The sequence below is a fragment of the Myxocyprinus asiaticus genome, chromosome 24, assembly GCF_019703515.2.
Source record: "Myxocyprinus asiaticus isolate MX2 ecotype Aquarium Trade chromosome 24, UBuf_Myxa_2, whole genome shotgun sequence".
NCBI lineage: Eukaryota > Metazoa > Chordata > Actinopteri > Cypriniformes > Catostomidae > Myxocyprinus > Myxocyprinus asiaticus.
Window position 1 is genome coordinate 1174311 of NC_059367.1, and position 24568 is coordinate 1198878.

Consider the following 24568-nt stretch of genomic DNA (forward strand, 5'->3'; position numbering starts at 1 on the left):
AACGTTTTTTTGTCATCGTGTGAGTCATACTGGTCAAAATGTTTAGATGTTTTTTCATCATGGCAGTCAACCCTGGAAATGTTTGTTTTATACAAATTAGATTTTTGTTCTGCTTTTTTGTTGACACTGACTTCTTACTGTACTATACAAGAATGTCAATTTTGTCTAGCTATTGTGTATCACACAGAGCTTTTTAGATACCGATTTCAACAGTAGGTAAAAGTTTACTGGGGAAAGTCAACACTGTACAATACTGTAGTACACAGAAAAAGGATATGCACATTTGTATGTATACAGTACATTTATTTTTGTAGCAATATGTTACATGTAAACAGAAAATTCACATTTGCATGTCCATTTTTACACATTTCTTACATGTAAAGTCATATATAGTGAACAGATAATTGCCACAAAATGACATCCATGCAAAAAAACATACAAAAAAAACAGCAACAATGAAAAAACCTGCGGTAGTTCTATAAAAAACAATAAATTGTACCTCCTCACAGTACGTAACACTACAAGTTCCCGTCTTCTTGGTGGACATCCTGTCGCTCTTGTTGGTCAGGCCAGAGATTTAGCAGACATCATAAGCTTTCCATGTCATAGATATTTATGGAATATACAGTACATGTATTGTATGTCTGACAGATTTTGATAATTGAATGGATCATTTTGCATATGATGGCTCACACGATGAAAGAATGTTTATAAGTTGTGAAGAGTATGACAATTTCACTGAGAATCAGCTCATTAGTTTTGATCAGCAAGCCATGTGCATTTAGTTATTGTGCAAATTGTAGACAATTGTACTTACTCTTTTGCCAAAACACGAGCAATGTGCTTAAATGAATGAGAAATTCAAATCTGGTGTGAATAAGAAACTATTTGTTCAAAGATTTGAACTTATTGTTTTGAAAAAAATAATTCTCATTCGAGAACTGAGCCAAAGCGATTGAGAAAAACTGTAAAGCCAGCATCTCATGAGCTGGTTAAAAACTACTTGATTTTGGCCGAGAATGTTACACCTACTGAATGTTTTCGTGGAATCAAACTCCCCTCATGTCTGTAACAAATACTCACCAGTTCAGAATGGAGAAGAGGTGACAGACAATCTCACCTACTTCATCTCGCTCTCTTTGATTGAAGACGCCGGTTAAAAAAATAAGGCTGGGCATAGAAATGCATCAATTCTTGGACTATAAATTCTTCAGACATGTTTAGTAAGTTCTGTTCTCTGTTTTGTGTGCAGCTGTGTTGTGTTGTGACTATCGCTGTGGAGGATCTGTTTTTAGATAAACAAAACGAGTTTTCACTTGAATGCACCAATGTCCTGAGAGGACTGTGTGAACTGTTGCTCTCGTGTCCTATCATGAACGCACACAGGAGATCAACAGACAGTGTCTCAAACTGTGCTATCCACATCCATTTTATGACTCTTTACTCTCACTGTACATCAACTATTGACACATTTGAGACTATTTTAAAATCTCCAAAGGAATTTTAGGATAAACAGCTGTGGCAAAGCTGATACTTAAGTCATAACTGAGTCTCTTAAACTATGAAAGCGTAACCTCTGAGTAATAAAATTTTCCTCGGTGTCTGAAATTTTTTTTTTGGCTGAGAACAAAAGTCAGACCACAAACATCATTCTTTCACACCTGATACAATTTTAATTAACAAAACAAAAAAAGCTTTACAATTCAAAATGCAACTTGAAAAAAAAAGTCTACCTAAAAAAAAAAAAAAAATCCATGTTACCCTGTTACAGTCGTGACATAATCAACATTTAGAGAAGTCTAGCCAAAAAACAATGAATCTCTAGATGTCCATAAACCTCTAAACTTAAACTGTAGTTGGTTGAATAAGCAGTAGTAATTACTCTGAACGTTGACCTGAGTGTGTTAAGTCACAGTGGATTGCGCTGTTTGTCGTTCGGTGTGTGATGTCACTTCCTGCGGAACAGGTTTTTGATGCCCTCACTGACCGGTTCTGCCATCATTTTCATTGGCTGGTTCTTGAGCGCTGCCTCACGCATGGAGTGATAAACATATTCATTCTCTTTGAACATGCGCAGCTCCATTTCTGTCTGCACACGCATGGCCTGAAAATAAATAAAATTTACTCAATTTATTCAAGATTGTGAAGACTTTGGAGGTTTTTATTTACTAGAGTTTTTAAAGCTACTTTGAAGCTAGGTTACCACGCTAAAATCTACTCATAATTGAAAAAAGTTAGACTACAGTAAAATTACCCTTTTAAAAAAGTATTTACTGTAGCTACACTACAAGCTACATTCTTGCAGCACTTACTATTGTATATAATGTACTTGATCATATATTTATATAATAAATACAGAAAATGTAGCGTTTTGTAACCGTCTTTACCTCCAGGTCTTTGGTGATGGGATGAGTCGGTCCGTGGGTGATAAGCAGGATGGCATAAGCCTTGCAGATCATGCCATGAGCCACCTCAATGTGCCCGGCCTGCCAGTGCGTCACTCCCGCCCTCATTGTAGCCATTCCAAGCTGGGCATTGTTTGGATGGTACAGTTTTCTGTTGCAATGATTAGAATACAAAACAAAACAAAAATAATTCATTTCAGATGATTGCATAAGAACATTATGTTCACATGGCAACACTTGAGTAGATGACAAATGAACATTGACTGATCTTTTTTCCAACTTAAAAATTTTAGGTTAAAATAAATGTATATTGTGCATACATTATAAGGAAAAGTGTAATTTTTTTGGATGATGTAGCTACCCAGATTTTCATCTGGAAAGCATCACATTCTAAATAACATCTGCTAAACATCTTAAAAAGATCAGATTTACAAACACTCTAAATCATAAACGTCTTAAAGACATCTGCTGAATGTTATTGACATCTAAGACATGCTTATTAATATACGTCTTATAGATGTATTGCAGATGAGCAAACAGCGTAAAAAAAAAATACGTCTTCCAAATGTAAACACACATCAAATAGATGCCTCAGTGATGTACATTTGCTATCAGGGTAGTCAGTGATGCAAAAATTATGCAAATGACTTATTTACTTCCAGTTGAGATCCTGATTTGCAGGAATTTCCAAGAAAATGGAATTTGTGCATCACTCCACAGGACAAAATTGTCTTAAAAAAAAAAAAACCTAGGCAATATAAGCAATGTTCCAGGTGGAATGTTGAAAGAACGTTCGAGTAACGTTTTGCATACTGTTTTTATAACCATTGAAAGAACATTTATATAACAAGCATTGGACGTTCTGCAGAACGTTCCTATAACCATGAAAGAACGTTGAGAAAACGTTTGCATAATGAAAACATTTTAAGTTCAGAGAACGTTTCTGAACAAGAGCATGGAATGTTCTAATAACGTTCTGCAGAACGTTCCTATAACCAAGAATGTTGAGAAAACGTTTGCATAAAAAGAAAATTGAACATTCCAGTAACGTTTTATATAACGTTTTAATCACTGAGAAATGTTGAGAGAACTTTTTTTATATAGGAACATTCTGAACGAGAGCATGGAACGTTCTAATAACTTTCTGTAGAACGTTCCTATAACCAAGGAAGAACGTTGAGAAAACATTTGCATAAAAAGAAAATTGAACGTTCCAGTAATGTTTTGCATTATGTTTTAACCACTGAAAAATGTTGAAAGAACGTTTTTATATAGGAACGTTCTGCAGAACATTCCCTTAACCAAGGAAACTGGACATTTTTAACATTCTTAGAACTTTCAGAAATAACGTTTTCACAGCCTAAATCTAATGTTAGAAAAACGTTCTTAGAATTTTTTTTTTTAGATGGGTGTACTCATAACCTGTATTGTTTTGAAAATAGACCCTCGTTAGAGAAATTACAATATATTTAAATAGTATTTATACCTCAGGATAATTTACACATTTTACATGAAATAGCTTAAAATAAAAAACATCATTATTTCGGCCAAAATATGGAATGCCCTGGCTAATCCAGGACAGCTGGCAACCCTAGTTTATGGACATAATTTGTCCAGCCAAATTATGGATTTCTAAGAGGAAATAAGGAATTATATTTGTCTTTAAGGACAGTGAAATGACATTGTGAACTGCTCACTTACATGTATCCTTCTACCATCTTGCGTGAATAGTACGATGCCTCCTCGACGAACTGCAGGTACGACAGCACCTCACTGAGGGTACACCACATCCTGAGCTGATAGATGTGAGTGTCGGCCAACACATTCTCCTGCTTCTCAACACACTCTCGACAGATGTTCACCACCTAAACAAACATTCACAACACATCAGTTAAATCACACCAGTCACGTCTGTTTGTTAAGCAGTGTAGCTTGTCTGTATCTCATCAATACCTCGTTGTAGTTTGCTTCTATTCGTGCCTTGTCCACCTTTTCCAGCATTTTGCGGCTGTATTCTGTGATTTCTTTTACCTTTTCGTCTGGTACCTTCAGAACAGAAAACAAAATATAATGTTTAACTCCTCAAATGACCTGCTAGCTACAAGCTAATATTTCCTGTACAAAGGAACAGGTTTGCAAATGTGTACCTTTTCTCAAACTCATTGCAATGTTGTTGCAGTTACTTTAAAACTGTACCAAAATACAAAAAAAGCAGCATTTAACTAACATATTCAGCTGTCATACTTCTGAAAATGTTATAGTGAAACTGAAACTTAAAAGCTAGTAACATCACTACTTTTAGTTACTTACTAAAAAGTAATCCATTACAGATTACTAAAATTGTAATAAGACTAATTTACTTCTTCAGCTAAAAAAGTAATCACATTACTAATTACTTAAGTTGCTTTCTAATATAATTTCACAGAAAATTTTGTTTTTCCACTAAACTAATTCAAAATAATGTCTATGTTATCATTTATATACATGCCTTTCTGCTGTCACAGAAACACGCTTAAAATGCATTCTAAATAAATAATGTAATTTTTAAATATTTTTAAGCCAAGTAATGTACTTAAAGCTGAAATATGTAATTTCAGCGACACTTAGCGCAACAAACAGAATAGAGCGCAACAGTCTGGCTCCGGAAGTAAAAATCCCATTCATTTATCCCATAGACGAATTGATTTTCAACGATAACTTATAAAACTTTAAAGACAGACCTACCGTGAGCTACGAGGTTGTTCATCGATGATATATGCTTCCGTTAAAGCCATCCGTCTGCGTTATTTCAACTTCATTGTTTAAAAATCACGTTTGATAGCGGAATTCATGGTAAACAACTACATTACCCATGGTACATCAGAGAAAGATCCACCAATCAGAGAACCGCGGCCAAGGAAACCCCAAAACATGCCTCGGAGCGACCGCGCGCTCCCATGATGCATTGGGAATGATGTAATCAAGTCTCTTCACCCTTAAACTACTTATATATTATATTTGTACATATCAGGATATTCTGCAATAAACGTAAAATATCCTGTTTCTATTCTTATAATCGACTACCTTAAATAGTTTTATATATTTTTATAGTTTTTTATTCAATGACATCATTCGCAATGCATCATGGGATTGTAGTTTGTGCCCTCATGAAAGACGGTAAGTACACAGTCTTGTATCTTTGTCTTTATGTCTGATTTTCAAACACTTTTTTGCCTCAAAACAAAGTTTGTGATGTTGTGATTCTCCTCGGAGCTGGTTGGTTTGGTTCATGGCTCACAACTCTTTCATAAAGGCTTTTATTAAAAGTCTATGGAAGAAACGAATGGCGGAAATACTTCCAGAACCCAGACGTCTGAAAAAGTGGGCGGGCACTGTTGCGCTCTATTGCAAAAAAATATAAATAATTCAAAGCAGCTTTCCGAACACGCCCCTCATCTGCAGTTGTTCAAACAGTCAGATAGTCCCGCCCCCAACTCACGCCATTGGTTGAGTGACGTTGTTGGGGTGGGTCTAAGTCAAAACAAACAAAGCGCCAAACAGACAGTTTTTGAGAAAATTAACCTATGAATTGCTTACTTATATCTGTCTCTGCATATCAAGCGGGGATAGAAGAAAGCATTTCAACACTGAAAAGAGTACGATTTTAAAGTAATTAACTTAATCGAAAGTTAGTAACTTTGATAACAAGAAATTAAAATCGAATGCATTACACTACTCTTTTAATAATAAAAGAAATAATAACAGTATATCACATTACTTTGAAATCAGATTACACAACACTGGTGGATTGAGGTTCTGATAGGCCAATGACAAACACAAGTCTTTTAAATGATCGATTGACCTGTTCTCTTCCGACGTATAGTTATTAATCTGTTTCTTCAGTTCTTTGTGTCAGTAATGTGAGTCTTAAGTCTCCAGGCTGCCTGCAGTACAGACTGAAATTCTGTTTCTTATCTATGGAGGCTTCTCCTTTGACCAACTAACTCAAGGACTGCTATATATAACCCCACTAATCTCTCCAGTGCCCGCAGGCCTGCAGATAGCTAGGTGGGTTTTGGCACTCTCCTTTATTTCAGCCTCAGGGATAAATGTGCACATGTGTGTCTGTATCTCTCATTAATTCATTCATTCATTCATTCATTTGTAGAATGAGCATGCCGACCTCATGAGCATGCAGCAAAGTCACTCACCTAGTGGCTTCACTATTCATAATCACATGCAGTACTATGATTTGTATGTGTTGTATTAGGTCTAAGATCTTAGACATTTCAAGCAGAACTATTATTCATCTGTAGTTAAAATGAGCTATCGTTGAGAGTGAATGAACTTTACCTTGACTCCATCCACTTCCGCTCCAGCCATCTTCAGATCATCTTTGGTTTTGTTGGTGCAGTGTTCACATGTGCAGTCGAAGTAATACTGCTGCTTTAGCAAACGTCTACGATCTTCAGACAAATTCAGATAGTCCACATAAGACACAGTCACCTCCTCTCCGGGACTGATCTTACTCAGCACACGCAGCTCGATTCTGTGACAAAGAGGCCAGAGAAGTGAGCTTTTCATAGAATTAGGAGTGTAAGACAGCGTTCTCAAAAAAATAACAAAAACAGCCTAGGAAGGTTTGCTGGCTGTATCTGGTCTTATTGCTGGTTTTAGAGACATTTGGAGCAGAACAGCGTAAACCAGGTAAGACCAGCAAACCATGTTAGGCAGGGTTAGAAACCAAAGACCAATAAATAATGACACCAATGAGAACTCAACTATTCTACACCATTAAGCACATTTCAGAACTCTTTTATTAGAAATACATGTAACTCTGAATTATTCAGCTGCTACATTCACTGTCCTCCAGATCAAGTAATGAGAAACAAACACTAACTAACTGCTCGAAAACAGGTGAGTTGGAGATGTCAAGCAGGATATTTTGTATACAGACGAGATATTGACCATATACAAGATCTTAACTTGACCAGACAGCAGTGCTCGAAAACGGCAACACAAACAGACATTCCTGACAAATGTTGTTTGAGAGCGGTAAAGGAAGTTTGAAAGTCACATATATTTGTAAAGAGGGGTAATTAGTTGTGGCAGATGTTACGACAGAAATGTGCTAGAAGAATCTGTCTTTAGGTGTTGAAAAGGTTAGAAGAAGTGAAAACAAATGGACCAACCACCCATCAGCACACGATTTTCACACTTTGCTTTCTCTGAATGTGAGCATAGCTAAGCAAAACTTATGTGTCACAGGACAGATCACAGTGTAAACCAGTGGTTCTCAACCGGTTTTGCTTTGTTACCCAGATTTTGCATTGGATATCAAGTGGTGAGCCAACATAGTAAAAAACGTAACCTGTATTTAATGTAGCCTGGGTGACATTTTCTTTTATTTTGCATAGTTTTGTTAATGGTTTTCAAGTATAAGGGCATGTATCAAGTGACGTTATTTTTGTTTGTTGATGTCAACAACAAAAGATACAAGACGTTTTTTCTCCCCCTTTTAAAAGTTGATGAGCCTATTTATTTATATGGTCCCACTTTATACTAAGTGTCTTTAACTACTATTTACTACAAGTAAAATACATAGAATACAATGTACTTATTGTGACATGTTGTGCTGCAAAATTGCCATTTGCTGCTACTGAGTTTGAGGTACGGGTAGGGTTAAGGCCTGGGTATACTTCGTTTTTCCGCGTTCCGGATCGGATCGCGCCTGGCCAACCACGTTGCCTTTCTGAGTATGCTTTTTTTGATCACAAACGAATAGGAACGTGTTCGACGCATGCACACTAAACTGCTTTGTGATACTCTTTTAGTACAGTCAATGGCCAGTGCATGCACAGACGATGACCGTGTCCGCAGGTCAAGAATATCTGGCCGGCACTCAGCCTGGATTATGACGAAATTTCCATCACGCATACTGTGTGCGGAGCGATCAGCAACGCGGACACACAAAGTATACTTTGGCCTTTAGGGTTAGGGTTTAGGGTAAGGGTTAGGTTAGGGTTAGCTTTAGGGTTAGGGGTGAAGTTAACAGTGTAACTACAGATGTAATTAAATGCAGGTACTTTAAATGTGAGTACACTGCAACAACACATATGTACATAATAAGTGCATTGTATCAAATGCTTAAGTACATAGTAGTTAAAGACACCTCCTATAAAGTAAGTCCTGTTATATTTATAATCCAGTTTATTTCCTAACGTCAAACATCATTCAAACAGAACATGTATTACACAGGAGGAAAACATTGTCTATATGTGTAGGAGGTCCAGACTTTAAAGCCCTTTATGAACTTGCCCTTATATTTACAGTGCAATGCCATATAAGCATAGGTAAGACGATGGATGGCTCCTCATTACTGTGGTTAGGTCAATGAAGCTAGTCTTCATTGCAAAAAAACAATTTGTAAAAATATCACCGTTACTGTTACCACTGTAAAATCACGCCAAATTTGAGTAAAGGTGATAATGTGTACTTTAATAAACCCTTTATTTTGGTACATGGCACTGTGTTGCTCTTTTCCTCAGTGTTGTTTAGCATGTTGGGGATGTCTATTGTTTGAGAGGTCTGACTTCCCCCAGTGCTTTAAACTCGAAAGTTCTCCACAGAATTAAAATGGTTTGCATCAGTTTTGTTGTCTGCGCCACGATACCGAGGGAAGCCGATTGATACGTGTGTGCTCCAGAGATACAGAGCAGAGTAGATCATTGGAGCAAGCGATTATGAGAAGGCTCGTACCACACTGGCGCAAAAACCAGGCTTTAATCGTGCCGCAAAAATGACTGTTTCAGATAAGAAGCGTATTAAGCATGTATAAAGTGCAGAATGCGAGATGAATATCATTAAATTTGTTTCAGCGGCCCGATATTGCGTTTGGCCCGCGGAAAAATTTCATTGTCCAATCTGAACAGACCTGTGACCCATTTTTGGATCGCGACCCACCAGTTGAGAAACACTGCACTAAGAGACCTGATTTCAGTCCTAACTCAATTTTGACGTAATGTTTACAGTGCAAAAAAAAATAATTTTCTCATGGAGTATTTTTGTCTTATTTTTTAATAAAAAAATAAACATCCTTAAATCAGAAAAGCAATATACTTACATACGTTTTCAAACTAAATCTAACTAAACCGGTTAGCGTTTATGCTTAAAACATGAAAAAACTATATGCCAGGGGGATAAGAAAAATAAACTTGTTTTCCCTTTAATTCAAGTTTTTTTATTTATCTTTTTCGGACCCCATTGCCAAACAAGACAAAATATCTAACGTCATATTACTTTTCAAGTAGATGTATCTTGTTTCAAGAATGTGTAGATATGGGGCCTGGGTGGCTCAGCGAGGATTGACGCTGACTATCACACCTGGAGTCGCGAGTTCGAATCCAGGGTGTGCTGAGTGACTCCAGCCAGGTCTCCTAAGCAACCAAATTAGCCCGGTTGCTAGGGAGGGTAGAGTCACATGGGGTAACCTCCTCGTGGTCGCTATAATGTGGTTCTCGCTCTCGGTGGGGCGCGTGGTGAGTTATATAGCGTGCCTCCACATGCACTACGTCTCCACGGTAACGCGCTCAACAAGCCATGTGATAAGGATTGACGGTTTCTGAAGCGGAGGCTTACTGAGGTTCGTCCTCCACCACCCAGATTGAGGCGAGTCACTACGCCACCACGAGGACTCAGAGCGCATTGGGAATTGGGCATTCCAACATTGGGGAGAAAAAAAAAGTATGTGTAGATATTTATACTGGAAAACAAGACAAAAATACTCAGTAAGACAATCATTTTCTTTACTTTATCATTAAGGATTGAAACCAATTGACCTTTGTGTAGAAAGTTGTTTGAAATGTTTGTTTTTTTGTTTTTTCACTTCGGCTAAACCCCAAAAAAAAAAAACATTTAAAAGCTCTTTCAGTGTCTCTGTACTGTCTCTGGCTGTGTTTGGGTAGTTGATTGTCTGGTGTGACGGTAGAAGTGATGATGAAAAGCTGAGACATGAAGGTGAAGACTGTGTCTGATGAAGAGAGGTAGAGCTGAACACACCCACCTCTTCTGAGAGTGAAACATAGTGTCAACAGCCGACTGACTGAAACACAAAGCAACAAGACGTTTGCAAGCGTCTTCCATTTGACTGAAGACTGAACTTACAGATAACGGTCAAGATAGAAGTTAAAAGCTGCTATCAAACTAATTCTGTTCTCGTTCTTTTGTTAAAGTCAACATGAAACTGCATTCGCAACCCATTTAATTTCTGAGTGCAACTTTATTCATGTAAAGAAGTAAACAAGTTCACATAAGAGATAATATTCTGTTACAGGAATACGGTAAATCTGCCTTTCACATACAGGTGTTGTCAGACAAAGATAAATTGAAGTAATTCTACTGTATATGATTTTTCGAGAGTGTCACATTGCGCACTTCATGAGTTGAATGTCCTCGTTAACAGCAAGTCATTATATTCTTCAGATGTTCTGTCAAAAATGTGATTAGAGACAAAAAATGCATGTACATGCCAAACATTAATGAACTGTGAACTTCCTCAAATCTTGTACTGTATGGCATAAACAGGTCACAGTATTTCGATTAATGTACACATTTCATGGACTTGCTGTATGACATGAGCGTGATGTTGGGTTATTCCCGCACGACGCTCTCACCCAAAGTCACCTTCCCGAGTCTTTCAGTTCAAACTCTCACTTCCTCTCTGTTTCCTCGCCCACCCACCACACTTTCATCTGTCTGCTTTCATGCTCTCAGAAGATGTGAAGACGAGCGTGTGGACTTACTTGCCATTGTTGAGAATAACCGTGCAGTTTGGCCAGCACTCGTGGTTGACCAGGCAGAGATTCGGGAACAATCCTACGCCCACCGCCTGTAGACCCCTCTGATCGCTCACCATGAATCCATTACAGTTGATCTGATATAGAAAATGTTCAAAATGCCAAAATATCACACCTTTGAAATACCTTTCATTGTCTTAGTTCACCCAAAAATGAAAATCTGGCATCATTTACTCACCATCAGGACATTTCAAAACCACACACTGCATAACATATTATATATTTATATTTTTCACTTTTTTTTTTTACATGATTTTCCAGTAAAAATATAATTAACCCTGCAAAGCCTGACATATGAACGAATTGTCAGATTTTTTGCATAGTTTTGCGTGGTAAGATGACATCATAATAGCTTGTAATGTAAAATAATGAGATCTTTATAATGACAGAGCAGGCTGCATATATAAAAATACACAGAAATATTAGTTCACACTTTAAATATATCTTATAAAATGTATATGTCAGAATTTTCAAAGCTCTGTGATTTGTTTTGTGGTGTTCATGAATGTAATGTAATGGAGATTGAGAGATATTCCTCAAAAGACTGTTGTATCATATTTGATACATAGATTTCAACATGCGTTTTCAATAAAATAATATACAAAATTTAAACCAAGCACAAGTTGCTTATATTCAGCAAATACTCATTTTAAAATATCAGTAACAATATAATGCCACTTTTACTTTATTAAAATCAGCAAAGATTTCACATAAGAAACAAAACAAAAATGAGTGCATGCAATACAAAAACAGACATTTCTGGAAAAAATGTTAAAATATTTTTTCCATCAAGAAGTGTCCAGAAACGTCCACCACGTGGCAGCAGACATCTAATGCATTGAAGAAAACAGGCCAAATATTTATTATGTTAATGATGCACAAGCTTTAGAAAATAGCGTATAAAATGTGATACAGGCGGCATTATGAGGTTGAAACAAGAAAAATTTACTTGAGAGCAGTGTTGCTTAAAAATAGTAATCCACTACAAATAGATTAATTATTTATCTAAATTGTAATCAGATTACTTTACTAATTACTTCACTGAAAAAGTAATCACATTACTTTTCTGCTCCACAAACTGAAAATAATGTCTATATTTCTTTCTTTTTTATTGATACACAATAAAAGTCATACAATCAACACCTCACATTTCTCCTTCATAATGACTCGTTATGGCACCATAATTCATGTATTCTACATAAATAACAGTATATTAGAAATAAGCATCATCCTATAATGTGCTTAAAGGTAATTCAATTAATTTAAAGTCAGTAACTGTAATCTGATTGCAAGCATTTAAAGAGTAATGCATTACACTACTTTTAAATAAAAAAGTAATTCGATTACAGTAACTAACTACTTTGTATTTACTCTGGATTACACCCAACACTGCTTGAGAAGCTGAATGACAAATATATTAAGTATCAAGTATTAAGAAATATAATAAATATTATGAAAAATTACTAATGTTTATCCTTACAGTAAGAAAAAAAACTATTTGTGAGATCCTAATTACTTTTATCTGTGTAGTGAAAGTAAATGAAGACTTAGTCTGTCAAACTCCAAAATGACAAAAAAGCACCATTAAAATATCAAAAAAGTAGTTTATATGACTTTTGCACTATATTCCTTTAAAGTCATACAATAGGTTTGTGTGATGAACAGACTCAAATCTCTGATAAAAGTCGTATGGGCAAGAAATGGTGCATCAATGCCCATTTAAAGCCATTCACTCTCCTATATGTTTCATGACCAAACATCATTGGCATCAATGCTGCCATGGGAAGACTTTCAGTGAAAATGGCTTTAATTTCAGGTTGTTCCTCACACAGAACTATTGTAAGACTTCAGAAGACTTCAAACATAGAGCATGACTCATATGGGTTTGGAATGACATTTGGAATGAGAGTGAGTAAATGATTATAGAACTGCAATGTGATTGAAAAGAATGATTGAAAGGTGATTCGAATTTCCTTTACCACTCCAAGGATGTGGGAAATGCTGTCCACTGTGTGCGGCTTGCTAGAACGGGGCCAGAAGTCCAAGAAATTGTGGATATCGACTTTGAAGTCCCTCAGGTCCTCCTCAGACATGTCACAGACGTGGTCTTCAAGCTCATCCAGGGTGACCAACTGCATGTCTGAGACCACACTTCCTTCCTTATCGATTCTCCACATGATGCGAGCTGCGAGACTAACACATATATTCGCAGAACATTCGATTTTTCCATCATTAGTGGGCATGCATGAAGGGTATGTCCAGACTAGTGGTTCCCAAACTTTTCCAGTCAAGCCACCCTTTACAAATAAAAATAAATTAATATTTATGACATGTAAAACCCCAATTCCAAAAAAGTTGGGACATTATGAAAAATGCTAATAAAAACAAAAATGATTGATTTGTAAATTATATTCACCCTTTGCTATATTGAAAGCTCTGCAACTACACATTATATGATGTTTTAAACTGTGAATTTCATTGTTTTGTTTTTTAAATGTAATTTCAAATCAGATGATTGCAACACGCTCCAGAAAAGTTGAGACAGTCGAGTGTTTACCATTGTGAAACATCACCATTTCTTCTAATAACACTTATTAAGCATTTGGGCACTGAAGATACAAGTTTGTTAAGTTTAGAAAGTGGAATTTCCCCCCATTCATCCATTATGTACAATTGTACGGGGTCTTGGTTGCTGTATGTTGTGCTTAATAATGCGCCACACATTCTCAATTGGAGATGGTCAGGACTGCATGCAAATCGAGCACCCACACTCTCTGATTACACAGCCATGCACTTGTAATCTGGACAATATGTGGTTTGAAGTTGTCCTGACTGGAAAATGCAGGGACGTCCCTGTTAAAGACAGTGCTGGATGGCAGTATTTGCTGCTCCAAAATTTGTACATATCTGTCTGCATTAATGGTGTTCTCACAGATGTGTGAGTTACCCTTGCCATGGGCACTGACACACCCCTGGCCCATACAGACACTGGCTTTTGGACCTGATGCTAATAACAGCTTGGATGGTCCTTTTCCTCTTTGGCCCGGATAACACGACGGCTGTGTTTTACAAAAACTATTTGAAATGTGGACTCATCAAACCAAAAAACACAGTTCCACTGTTCTACTTTCCATCTAAGATAAGACCGAGCCCAGAGAAGTCAGCAGCGCTTCTGGACAGTGATGATGTATGGCTTCTCCTTTACATAGTAAAGTCTTAACTTGCATCTGTGGATGCAGCGGCGAGTGGTGTTGACTAACAAAGGTTTACTAAAGTAATCCCAAGCCCATGTTCATGATATCCATTACAGATGAATGATGTTTTTTAAGACAGTGACGTCTGAGGGATCAGAGATCAATCGCATTCAGAAGTGGTTTTCGTCTTGTCCTTTACGCACCGAGATTTGACCAGATTCCTTGAATCTTTTAACTATATTGTGCACTGTAGAGGGTGAAATGCCCAAAATCCTTCCAATTTGTCTCTGGGGAACATTGTTCTCAAAGTGCTGGATTATTTGCTGAAACATCTGTTGGCAAACAAGTCTTGAATGATCCTTGCTCTTGAAGGACTAGGCTGTTTTTGGAGGCTCCTATGACATGATTGCCTCACCTGTTTAACATCTCCTGTTTCACATCGCCTTATTTCAACTCATCAGATTGGTATTAGTCTTAAATTGCCCCTGTCTCAACTTTTCTGGAGCATGTTGCAATCATCTGATTTGAAATTACTGTACATTTAAAACAAACAAACAATGAATTCACAAGGTAAAACATCATATAATGTTTAGTTGTGGTGCTTTCAATATAGCAAAAGGTGAATATAATTTACACATCACTCCTTTTTATTTTTATTAATATTTTTCATACTGTCTCAACATTTTTGGAATTGGGGTTGTATTATATAGCTAGTTTTTTTTTTTTTATTAACTTCTCCTCCAATCTCACCGTCTCCCAGCGCCTCCCCTGCTGTGCCTGCCTCACAATTTGGGAACCACTGGTCTAGACGATTCCTAAATAAAAATAATAATAATAATAATAATAAAAATTCTCCCCAATTTGGAATGCCCAATTCCCAATGCACTCTAAGTCCTCGTGGTGGCGTAGTGACTCGCCTCAATCCGGGTTGCCTCCGCATCTGAGACCGTCAATCCACGCATCTTGTCACGTGGCTTGTTGAGTATGATACCGCGAGCACTGGTACACCGAGAGCGAGAACCACATTATAGCGACCACGAGGAGGTTACCCCATGTGACTCTACCCTCCCTAGTAACCGGGCCAATTTGGTTGCTTAGGAGACCTGGCTGGAGTCACGACTGCAGGTGTGGTAGTCAGCGTCAATTCTCGCTGAGCTACCCAGGCCCCCATGGTGTAGATGATTCCTCACGAGGTCATGTGATTATGTAAGACCGAACCATGATGGGACCATAGAAAATGTCATATTTGCCACATATTATATGAAAAAGAAAAAATTTGGTTTGGTGCTGGTCTTGATGGTGGAAAAGTTTGGGCAAAATTCAGAATTTCAGAATTGGCTTCGATTCATGAGTTGGAATTTGAATTAAATTGGACAACCCTGAGCACGCATTTAATGCATGCATTTCTCATTCATAGCATGTCCTCCTACATTCTTTGACACATCACGACCTTGTTAACCCTTGTGTTGTGTTTGTTTTGTATTAACACATTTTGTGTCAAAAATGGCCGGCCCACTAACATTGTTTTTAAATCTCTCATTTTGCAGATATTATCACAAGATATTGCATTAGATCTTTTTATCAACTTATTATTTTTTTGTAATTATGACAGGATTTGTACTACATTTTTTAGCATATTTAAAAAAAAAAAAAAAAAATGTATTGATAGAAGGATTCATTGAACTGAGCTCATACCGGGCTAGTGAGGGGCACTCACTGCAGAAAACAAAAGAAAATATAATAATTATATAATAAATTAAATTGTGTGTGTGTGTGTGTGTGTGTGTGTGTGTGAGTGTGTGTGAGTGTGTGTGTGTGAATGTTTGTGTTTGTGTGTGTGTGTGTGTGTGTGTGTGTGTGTGTGTGTGAGACATGTCCGAAGACTTTGTGTGTGCAAACACACATCCACATACAGTATGTGTTCATCTGAAGGATTGTGATGCTCTTGAACACTTAATATTTCTGTATTTTGTAGTCTAATCCATTCATTTCCAATGGCCGGTCATTTTTGACCGGGAACACAACAAGTGTAACAAGGTGAATTAAAATAAATAAATTAAATGTAAAAAAAAATAAGATAATGTGTTTTCAGATACCATATGTGAACAAAGTCAAGGAATTTGCACAACAAAAAAAAAAGGCACCGGGTCAAAATGACCGGTACGCAACATAAGGATTGACTTTTTAAGCTCTTACCGAACGTTTTCATTGGGCGCTTTGCCGTAGCTCTTGATGGCGCCACACTCTTGCTTGTGTTCCTCCCAGGCTGCACGCTGACACGTTTTGTCGCAGTACTGCGCAAACCTGCACTGACCGCAACGCTGCAGCTTCTCCTGACGACGGAAACAGCAGTGACACACGCTGGCTGCATGACTGGATAACAGAGAAAAGAAAAATAAGTATTTCCCAAAAGTATTTTTGGCACCCATGCTGCTGGAAATAAACATGCTTAAAACAGCCCTATAAGCTGGTTTGCTGGTCTTAGCTGGTTTACAGGAAGATGGTCTCCCAACATGACCAGCTAGAAACAACAACAGATTTATATAGGTTTTGAATCAACACTACAATTATAAGGGTTGCCACCCGTCCTTTATTGAGTCGCCGATTCATCCTGTATTTTCATACGCATCATTTAATACACTACAGTTGGTATTCACAGTCGGGGAATAATAAAACCAAAAGACTATAAAAAATTTAAATCAAAAAAGCTACAACATTACAATTCAGTGACAATATTTCAGCAGTCAAAATATCAGTCAGTTTCAGCAGAAACATATCGCTGTTCACACCTGGTCGCTGAAATGCGTCTCCTGTGACCACTTGTTTTCGGATTTCGAGGGCAGGGTCTCTGATTTCATGATGACATACATTAATCACTAAGTTACTCTGTTACTGTATGATAATAAACCACAGAAAGTCAGAAAAGACAAAGAAAGTGCAAATAATAACGGCACGTTGTTTCTTCCGGATTCAGTTGAATTTAAATATAAGCACAAACGCAACATTTCAAGCAGAATTATCTGTTGTTTTAGTAGAGTTACCTGTATTAACTGAGCTTCAGATGTGTGTGCTTGTCATCTGTGACACTGCATGTAGATATCAGACACAGTGAAGAAGATCCAAATAGTTCTCGTGTTTGTGTATGTATTCGCTTTTCCAAATTTTTAGATTGGATGTTTATTTCCTATTAAAGCCGCTCTTAACCGGCAAAGTTTAAACTCTTGTTGAAGCACAGCGGTTGATTGACAGGTGAGGGGTGGCGCTTCACTGCTGTCCGGGACACATTCAGGATAGATTAGCATTTACACCTCAAATGTTATATGGTCGCATGTGTTTTTGACTACCTCCGTATGTGGTTTTTGTGATCCGATTACAAAACGTGTTGCACCCCATTTACACCTGTATTTAGAACTGACCACTTGTGATCGGATCAGCTGAAATGCATCTTAATTTGAAGTGTAAATGGTGTCAAAATGGTCTGAATCAGTTCGCAATTCACTCTGAATTATTCAGACAGTTCACTGACGCACTGAATCGTTTGGGACAGTTGCTCCTCGCTCTGTAAAACAGATACTTTACAAGTTACAACACAGAGAGCAAACAAAACGTAAAACCTGCAATAAAAACAAACAAACCCTGCAATTGCCTCCTATCGTTTGACAGCGATGAAGAAGGTTGTTAATAAGTGTAACACCTGCGTGTGCAGCTTGTCAATGACTCAGGTAAAGACAAACCACAAAAGAATCAAAAGAGTACACAAAAACAATAGCTGTTTAAAAAGATACGAGGAATTTTGCAAGCTATGGCAGCGTGCAGAAAAATATTCTCTCCTTTCTATATGTTTTACAGACTCACAATTATATATATTGATAATGTGCACATGTTATAGTGTGCTGTTGGTGTTGGTTGTGGCACCAGAGTGGTGTAAAAATAACAAAAGAGTAAAAAAAGACCATTGTTTTCTACTTTACAGTATGAAGCGGCCTCACCCTAGAAGGGGTCCTATCACATCCACTGTTTTATTTTTATATCTATTTCCATTGATATTCCGAACGTTCTACTGTTATCATGACATATGGGAATCAGAGGCATCAGTGTTTAAAGTAGAGCAATAAAGATGTTATCATGAAAGCCTTCAACAGTAAAATATTTAATTTAACTTATTTAATTTAATTTATTATTTATGCTGAGCAAATATGAATTTGGACATCTGTTCTTGAGTTTCAGTTTAATAGCCAGTATTTTTAGATCACAGTGTAATTGTGGAACCCCTCAAATTAACTTAATGAAAAGCAATATGACTCTTTTGACAATTTACAGTTATTTATAGAGACCAACAGTACAGTGCCCACAGGGTTATTTAAAACACATCTTCAGATTAAGCATCAGGACATATCATGCATTACAAAGGGGAAATAGCTTCACCTGTGTGACCTCTCATAAAGTTTGATATACACTTAAAAATAAAAACGTTCAGGGAACGGGGGCCTGGGTAGTTCAGTGAGTATTGACGCGGACTACCACACCTTTGTGACTCCAGCCAGGTCTCCTAAGCAACCAAATTGGCCCGGTTGCTAGGGAGGGTAGAGTCACATGGGGTAACCTCCTCGTGGTCACGATTAGTGGTTCTCGCTCTCAATGGGGCGTGTGGTGAGTTGTGCGTGGATTGTGGAGAGTAGCATGAGCCTCCACATGCTGTGAGTCTCCGCGGTGTCATGCACAACGAGCCACATGATAAGATGCACGGATTGATGGTCTCAGAAGTGGAGGGAACGTTCAGGGAACTTTTATAAAATTAAGAAAAACTTTTCCATGCAATTAAATTACATTTTTATTCAAAAAATAAATTATATGTCTTGATACACCAACCTAAATTCATTTTGTCACATCTCCTTTTGACAAAGTCTTCATTTTAATTATGTTTTATAACACTTTTTAATTTTTTTTATTTATACCACTACCATTCGCTGATGTAAGTGAAACAAGCAGTAAGCTTGTAGTCTCAGAAATAAAGGACGATATCTTGGCGATGAGTTTTAATTTAAGCTTTCTAATCAGGCATGCAGGGTCCTAAACATCCAACACACAAACCACAATAACGTTGACACTCAAAAATCATATTAATATACAAGAATAATAATACATATAAACATAATAATAATAATAATAATAATAATTGAAAGAAATAAACCATGACCTCTAGAAAGTTTAACACAAATCTCATATTTTTTTGTTTCAACAAACGGCTTCAACAGCGATTGAAGGGACATAATTTGATGTTCCACTATATTTTAAGAGCACATGCACTTTATTACCACCTGCTGGTGAAATCTCCAAACTGCAGGAACTGAGTTTAGACTTTGCACTGAGTTAAGAGGTGGTATTGAAACATCTTAGCGCAACGGTCTAATACTTAGGAAAATTGCGAAGTTGTAACATTAGTACCCATAAATGTCCATTTTGAATGTATGAGTGAACAGCACATGTGGTACATTTACCAGTTAAAGGCAACCCAATGATTTTCCTCTAATTTACCTGGTTGCATATTGGCTCATTTTAAGTAACTAAATTCATCAAGAAACAAAAATGCATTTTTTGAGTGTTGGCAAACAGTATAGCAAGTGTGCTGTTTAAATGAGATCTCTTTAATATCTCAACTGTTTCTCCTAGAGAATTGGTGGTCTCTAGATTTTCACAAGAGATCTCAACAATCTCTCAGACTGTGCTCAGATTTGCCATACAAGTCTGCAAAAGTCAGAGATCTCAATATTTCTCACCAAATTCTTCCAATAGCAAATGATTTGAGCTAAACTATGCACATTCACATAGCTCGATACTGTACGTCAACAATTGACACATTTGTGTCTGCTTTGATTTCTCCTAAAATTAACATCTGAACCGAACCGATAACTCCATTAAGAAAGACATGATATAAGACTGATCCAATGACACACATATATGGCACCACTGTCTGTAAAGTCACAGCCATAGTAATTCTTGAATAGACACAGACTGCAGTGTTTAAACACACAATCTTTGTAGGATGAACAAATTTTAACCCTTAACTTTGTTGTACGGCTTGGGACAAACCTATAAGTTTTAGCGACCCTTCTCATTGGGGTCAATATTCCTGTTTGTCCCGCTTTAGAAATCATTGTTTCATTGTGTTTTACTTAAACTAAACATGAGCTTTCAGTTGGTCTCTTACCTGTCAAAGACAACAGAAGAAAAAGGGGCTTCGGAAAACAGAACGTCTCCAGCCCAAACCTCTTTAGTTGCCCGCAGACCCCTGCCCTTCCCTGGAGAGTCAAATACTTCCACAAACTCCATATCTGTATGTGAGAGACTTCAGTCAATGAGCTTGCTTTAGTTCAACACGTTTGGCAGCTGGGATTCCACAACCACTTATTAAAATAGCCGACCCCCCTCAAGCTGTACCAACTTAAGGTTAAAGATAGGGGGGTGATTAGACGACCTTATGAGACTGTGGACAGTGATTTTAAGGGGCCCAAAACTTTGTGGAAAGAGTTGAAATTGGTACATTCAACAATTCCAATCGGCTGACTATTAAACGCTCCCACCGGTGCCAAACATTCTCCTGCTGATCGTTTTAAAGCGTTTTCCCCAGCCATAAGAGAACTTAGTTGGGGTCCTGGAGGATATTTTTGGCCTTCAGTTGGAGCCGCCAGTCAAGCGTCGGGTGTTGGCGAGAAGACAGCTGCCTCCACCCAAACACCCGCTGGACTGAGTGCGCTTCCAGTACTTTCCCTCCCCCACATTCCCATTCTGGTGCTTTCTCACACAAATCCTGAACATTACACAACCAGTGTTTTCAGTTTAACAGCACCAAAACAAGTAACAACATGTAAAAAACTGTAAAAACATGTAACTCTTTAATTTATTTTGTTAAACTCAATCAATTCACAAAAGTTAAGGCCAAAGTTGTCTGTCAAACAAGGAACTATTTCTAGCTAATCTGGCCCTAAACTTCACTTTCATTGGTGTAACCAAAAATGTAAACAAAGTTTGGACACATCTACTCGTTAAAAGAATCAAAACAATGAAATACTATTGCTTTTAAAAATAAAGCTTTAATAAAACAAAAGGGGTTGTCAAATCAATGCCACAGGAAAAAAAAAAAAAAAAAAAAATTGGGTTCCCGAAAGAACCTGAAAGAACAATTTTGAAGAACACTCTTCCACTACAAAGATCTTTTTTGTGCAATGGGAAGGTTTCATGGATGTTACAGGTTTTTCATAGGACCACACATGTCAAACATGTTTTTAAGAGAAAGTGAAGGATGGGATTTATAGTGTGATACAAATGCAAGCTTTCTTGTACAGTGGCAAGAAAAAGTATGTGAACCCTTTGGAATTAGATGGTTTTCTGCATGAATTGGTCATAAAATGTGATCTCATCTTCATCAGAGTCACAAGTATAGACAAACACAATGTGCTTAAGCTAACAACACACAAACAATTATAATCTTTCATGTCTTTATTGAACACATCCCATTAAACATTCACAGTGCTGTGGAGAAAGTAAGTGAACCCCTAGGCTAAAGATGACAAAAAACAAAAAAACTAATTAGAGTCAGGAGTTGGAAAAACTGGCATCCAAATATTGAAATGAGACTGTAGGTGTGGGTTAGAGCTACTTTGACGTATAAAAAGCACTCAAACATTTTGAGTTTGCTATTCACAAGAAGCATCTGCTGACGTGGACCATGCCTCGCCAAAAAGAGATCTCAGAAAACATACGATCAAGAGTTGTTGCTTTGCATAAAGCTGGAAAGGGTTACAAAGTTATCTGGAAAAGCTTAGATATCCATCTGTCCACAGTTAGACAAACTGTCTATAAATGGGTGTGATTCTTAAATACAGCAGTTTGCTGTTAAAAATGTTGCATTCTGGGAGATCAAGTGCAGTCTCACTGTGAAGTGACTAGTTTTACGGTAAATAGCTGTTCTGTGCAAGGCATTAGGGGAAGATGAACATTTAAAATCATGATATCATCTTGGTGAAAGCTATAGTGACATTTTGACCCCCCACCCATGAAAATTGTAGTTTGTGGCACATGGTTAGTGTTCATGATGTTTCTGACCAACACCTCTGTTCTTTATCATCTCACATCAGCCTTCACTTGTCTGTCTAATGAGAAGTCAAATAAAAAAAATCAACCTTAGAAGCAATGTACATATTTAATGTACAATTTTGCCAGGATTGAACAGTGTATTTTTTATTAAAAAAAAAAAAACAACAACAAAAAAACAATCTGTACACAGTAAAATAAGAGTACAGCACTGCATTGTGGGTTATAATGGTGAAATACCCATAAGCCTTTGCACTTGAATATGTACGTATGTATGCTTGGCAATGCATTTGGGGCTACAAAAATTGTAAAAACAAAACACGTACAAAATTATTTATTCAGACTTAATTGAAGTCTTAGTTTAATTAGTGTTGTTGTTATGTTATCAATAGTTGTGTTTTGACTGAAGTCACCATTATGGTGATTAGTGATCTCTTGAGCTGGCACCTTGGACCTTCTTGATTATTATATTATGTTCTTCCAGCCAGTCAATTTATGTTTAAGTAAAACACAATTGTTGCACTGTGCTACTTGAAAGACAAAACCTACGGTCAGCCTGAATGTCTGATCTTACCTTGCAAATGGCACTATATGTGGCAATAGTGAGGCATTACACATAAAAGCACAAACAGTAAAGGATATTTCAGCAAAATTATATCAGCAAATTGAGTGTTTGATGTCTTTGATGAACTTACAGCATAAATCGAGTTGTTATCGAGACACACAGATATCAACTCTCAGCATACAAAACGCAACAGTGGTGACAATGAACAAACATACTTTTACGTAAATAAGTAAGAGCTGAACATTAAAATCCAAGTAACTTAGACTACAACAAAAACAACGTCAAAATAAACCAGTAAATAGTAAAAAATTGAAGTAATTTCTTCATGCCGCAGTGCATGCTAGGAACATAGCTGTTAATTTCAACAACAGTAGATAGTATGTAATTTGACAGCTATATACTGCTAAATTACACTTGTATAATGTAGCTGTAAAAATAGTATCTAGCTGTTAATTTCAGCAACAGCAAGACACCGTTAATTTTACAGTAACATGCTGGCAACCCTGCTGCCAGTTCTTTACTGTTTTTTGATGGGAAAATCTTTAAGAGTGTGGGTACTCTCACTAGAAGTGGCCGTCCAGTCAAGATGACTCAAAGGGCACACTGCAGAATGCTCAATGAGGTAAAAAAGAGCCCTAGGGTGACAGATAAAGACTTGAAGGAATCATTGGAACTGGTTAACATCTCTGATCATGAGTCTGCTATACGGAAAACATTAAACAGGTATGGTGTCCATGGCAGGACACCATGAAGGAAGCCGCTGCTTTCCATAAAAACATTGCTCCACACCTGAAGTTTGCCAAAGATCACCTTGACACTCCACAACGCTACTGGGAAAATGTTTTGTGGACTGATGAAACTAAGGTTGAATTGTTTGGGAAGAACACGCAGCACTACGTAAAAAGGGCACCGCATACCAACATGAAAACATCATTCCAACGGTGAAGTACGGTGGAGGGAGCATCATGATTTGGGGCTGCTTTGCTGCTTCGGGGACTGGGCCGCTTGCCATCATCAAGGGAAAAATGAATTCCCAAGTTTATCAAGATATCCTACAGGATAATGTCGGGGTGTTTGTGTGCCAGCTGAAGCTCAGTAGAAGTTGAGTGATGCAGCAGGACAATGACCCTAAACATCGAAGTAAATCCACTACAGAATGTCTTCAAAAAAAGAAAATTCACCTTTTGGAGGGTTCAGTCAGAGTCCAGACCTTAACCCAATAGAGATGCTGTGGAATGACCTCAAGAGAGACACCAGACATTCTAAGAATATGTCTGAGCTGAAGCAGTTCTGTAAGGAAGAATGATCCAGAATTCCTTCTGAACGTTGTGCAGGTCTAATCCGCAGCTACCGGAAACACTTGATTGAGGTTATTGCTGCCAAAGGAGGATCGGCCAGTTATTAAATCCAAGGGTTCACTTACTTTTTCCAGTCTGCACTGTGAATGTTTAATGGGATGTGTTCAATAAAGACATGAAA

The 24568-nt window shown here is 37.4% G+C and overlaps 2 protein-coding genes across 5 annotated transcripts in view; one reads left to right on the top strand and one right to left on the bottom strand.

The window, feature by feature from the left end:
• Positions 1-24568, top strand: part of LOC127414591 (fatty acid binding protein 1-B.1-like) — a 932240-nt gene that overhangs the window by 2110 nt on the left and 905562 nt on the right. The gene's annotated exons all lie outside the window — the stretch shown is intronic.
• On the bottom strand, positions 1659-20801 carry smyd1b (SET and MYND domain containing 1b). 2 transcript variants are annotated; one of them, XM_051652690.1, is made up of 10 exons: positions 20642-20801; positions 16630-16806; positions 13219-13432; positions 11186-11316; positions 10447-10485; positions 6738-6933; positions 4359-4451; positions 4107-4270; positions 2388-2556; positions 1659-2104 (listed from the first exon to the last, which is right to left on the bottom strand). In XM_051652690.1, exons 1-10 carry the CDS (start codon positions 20761-20763, stop codon positions 1949-1951), a joined length of 1461 nt encoding a protein of 486 aa, XP_051508650.1. In that variant the 5' UTR covers positions 20764-20801; the 3' UTR covers positions 1659-1948. The 2 variants fall into 2 exon arrangements, with proteins under 2 accessions (XP_051508650.1, XP_051508652.1); XM_051652692.1 differs by lacking the exon at positions 10447-10485 and having other exon boundaries at positions 1660-2104.

What these genes read in the sequence shown, in the direction of transcription:
- smyd1b (XM_051652690.1), bottom strand. Translation starts at nt 20,763, where the DNA reads ATGGAGTTTGTGGAAGTATTTGACTCTCCAGGGAAGGGCAGGGGTCTG. An exon ending in TCTTCTGTTGTCTTTGACAG is followed by an intron (nt 16,807 to 20,641) that starts GTAAGAGACCAA and finishes TCTGTTATCCAG; the next exon opens with TCATGCAGCCAGCGTGTGTC. An exon ending in TAGAAGCAAACTACAACGAG is followed by an intron (nt 4,271 to 4,358) that starts GTATTGATGAGA and finishes ATGTTTGTTTAG; the next exon opens with GTGGTGAACATCTGTCGAGA.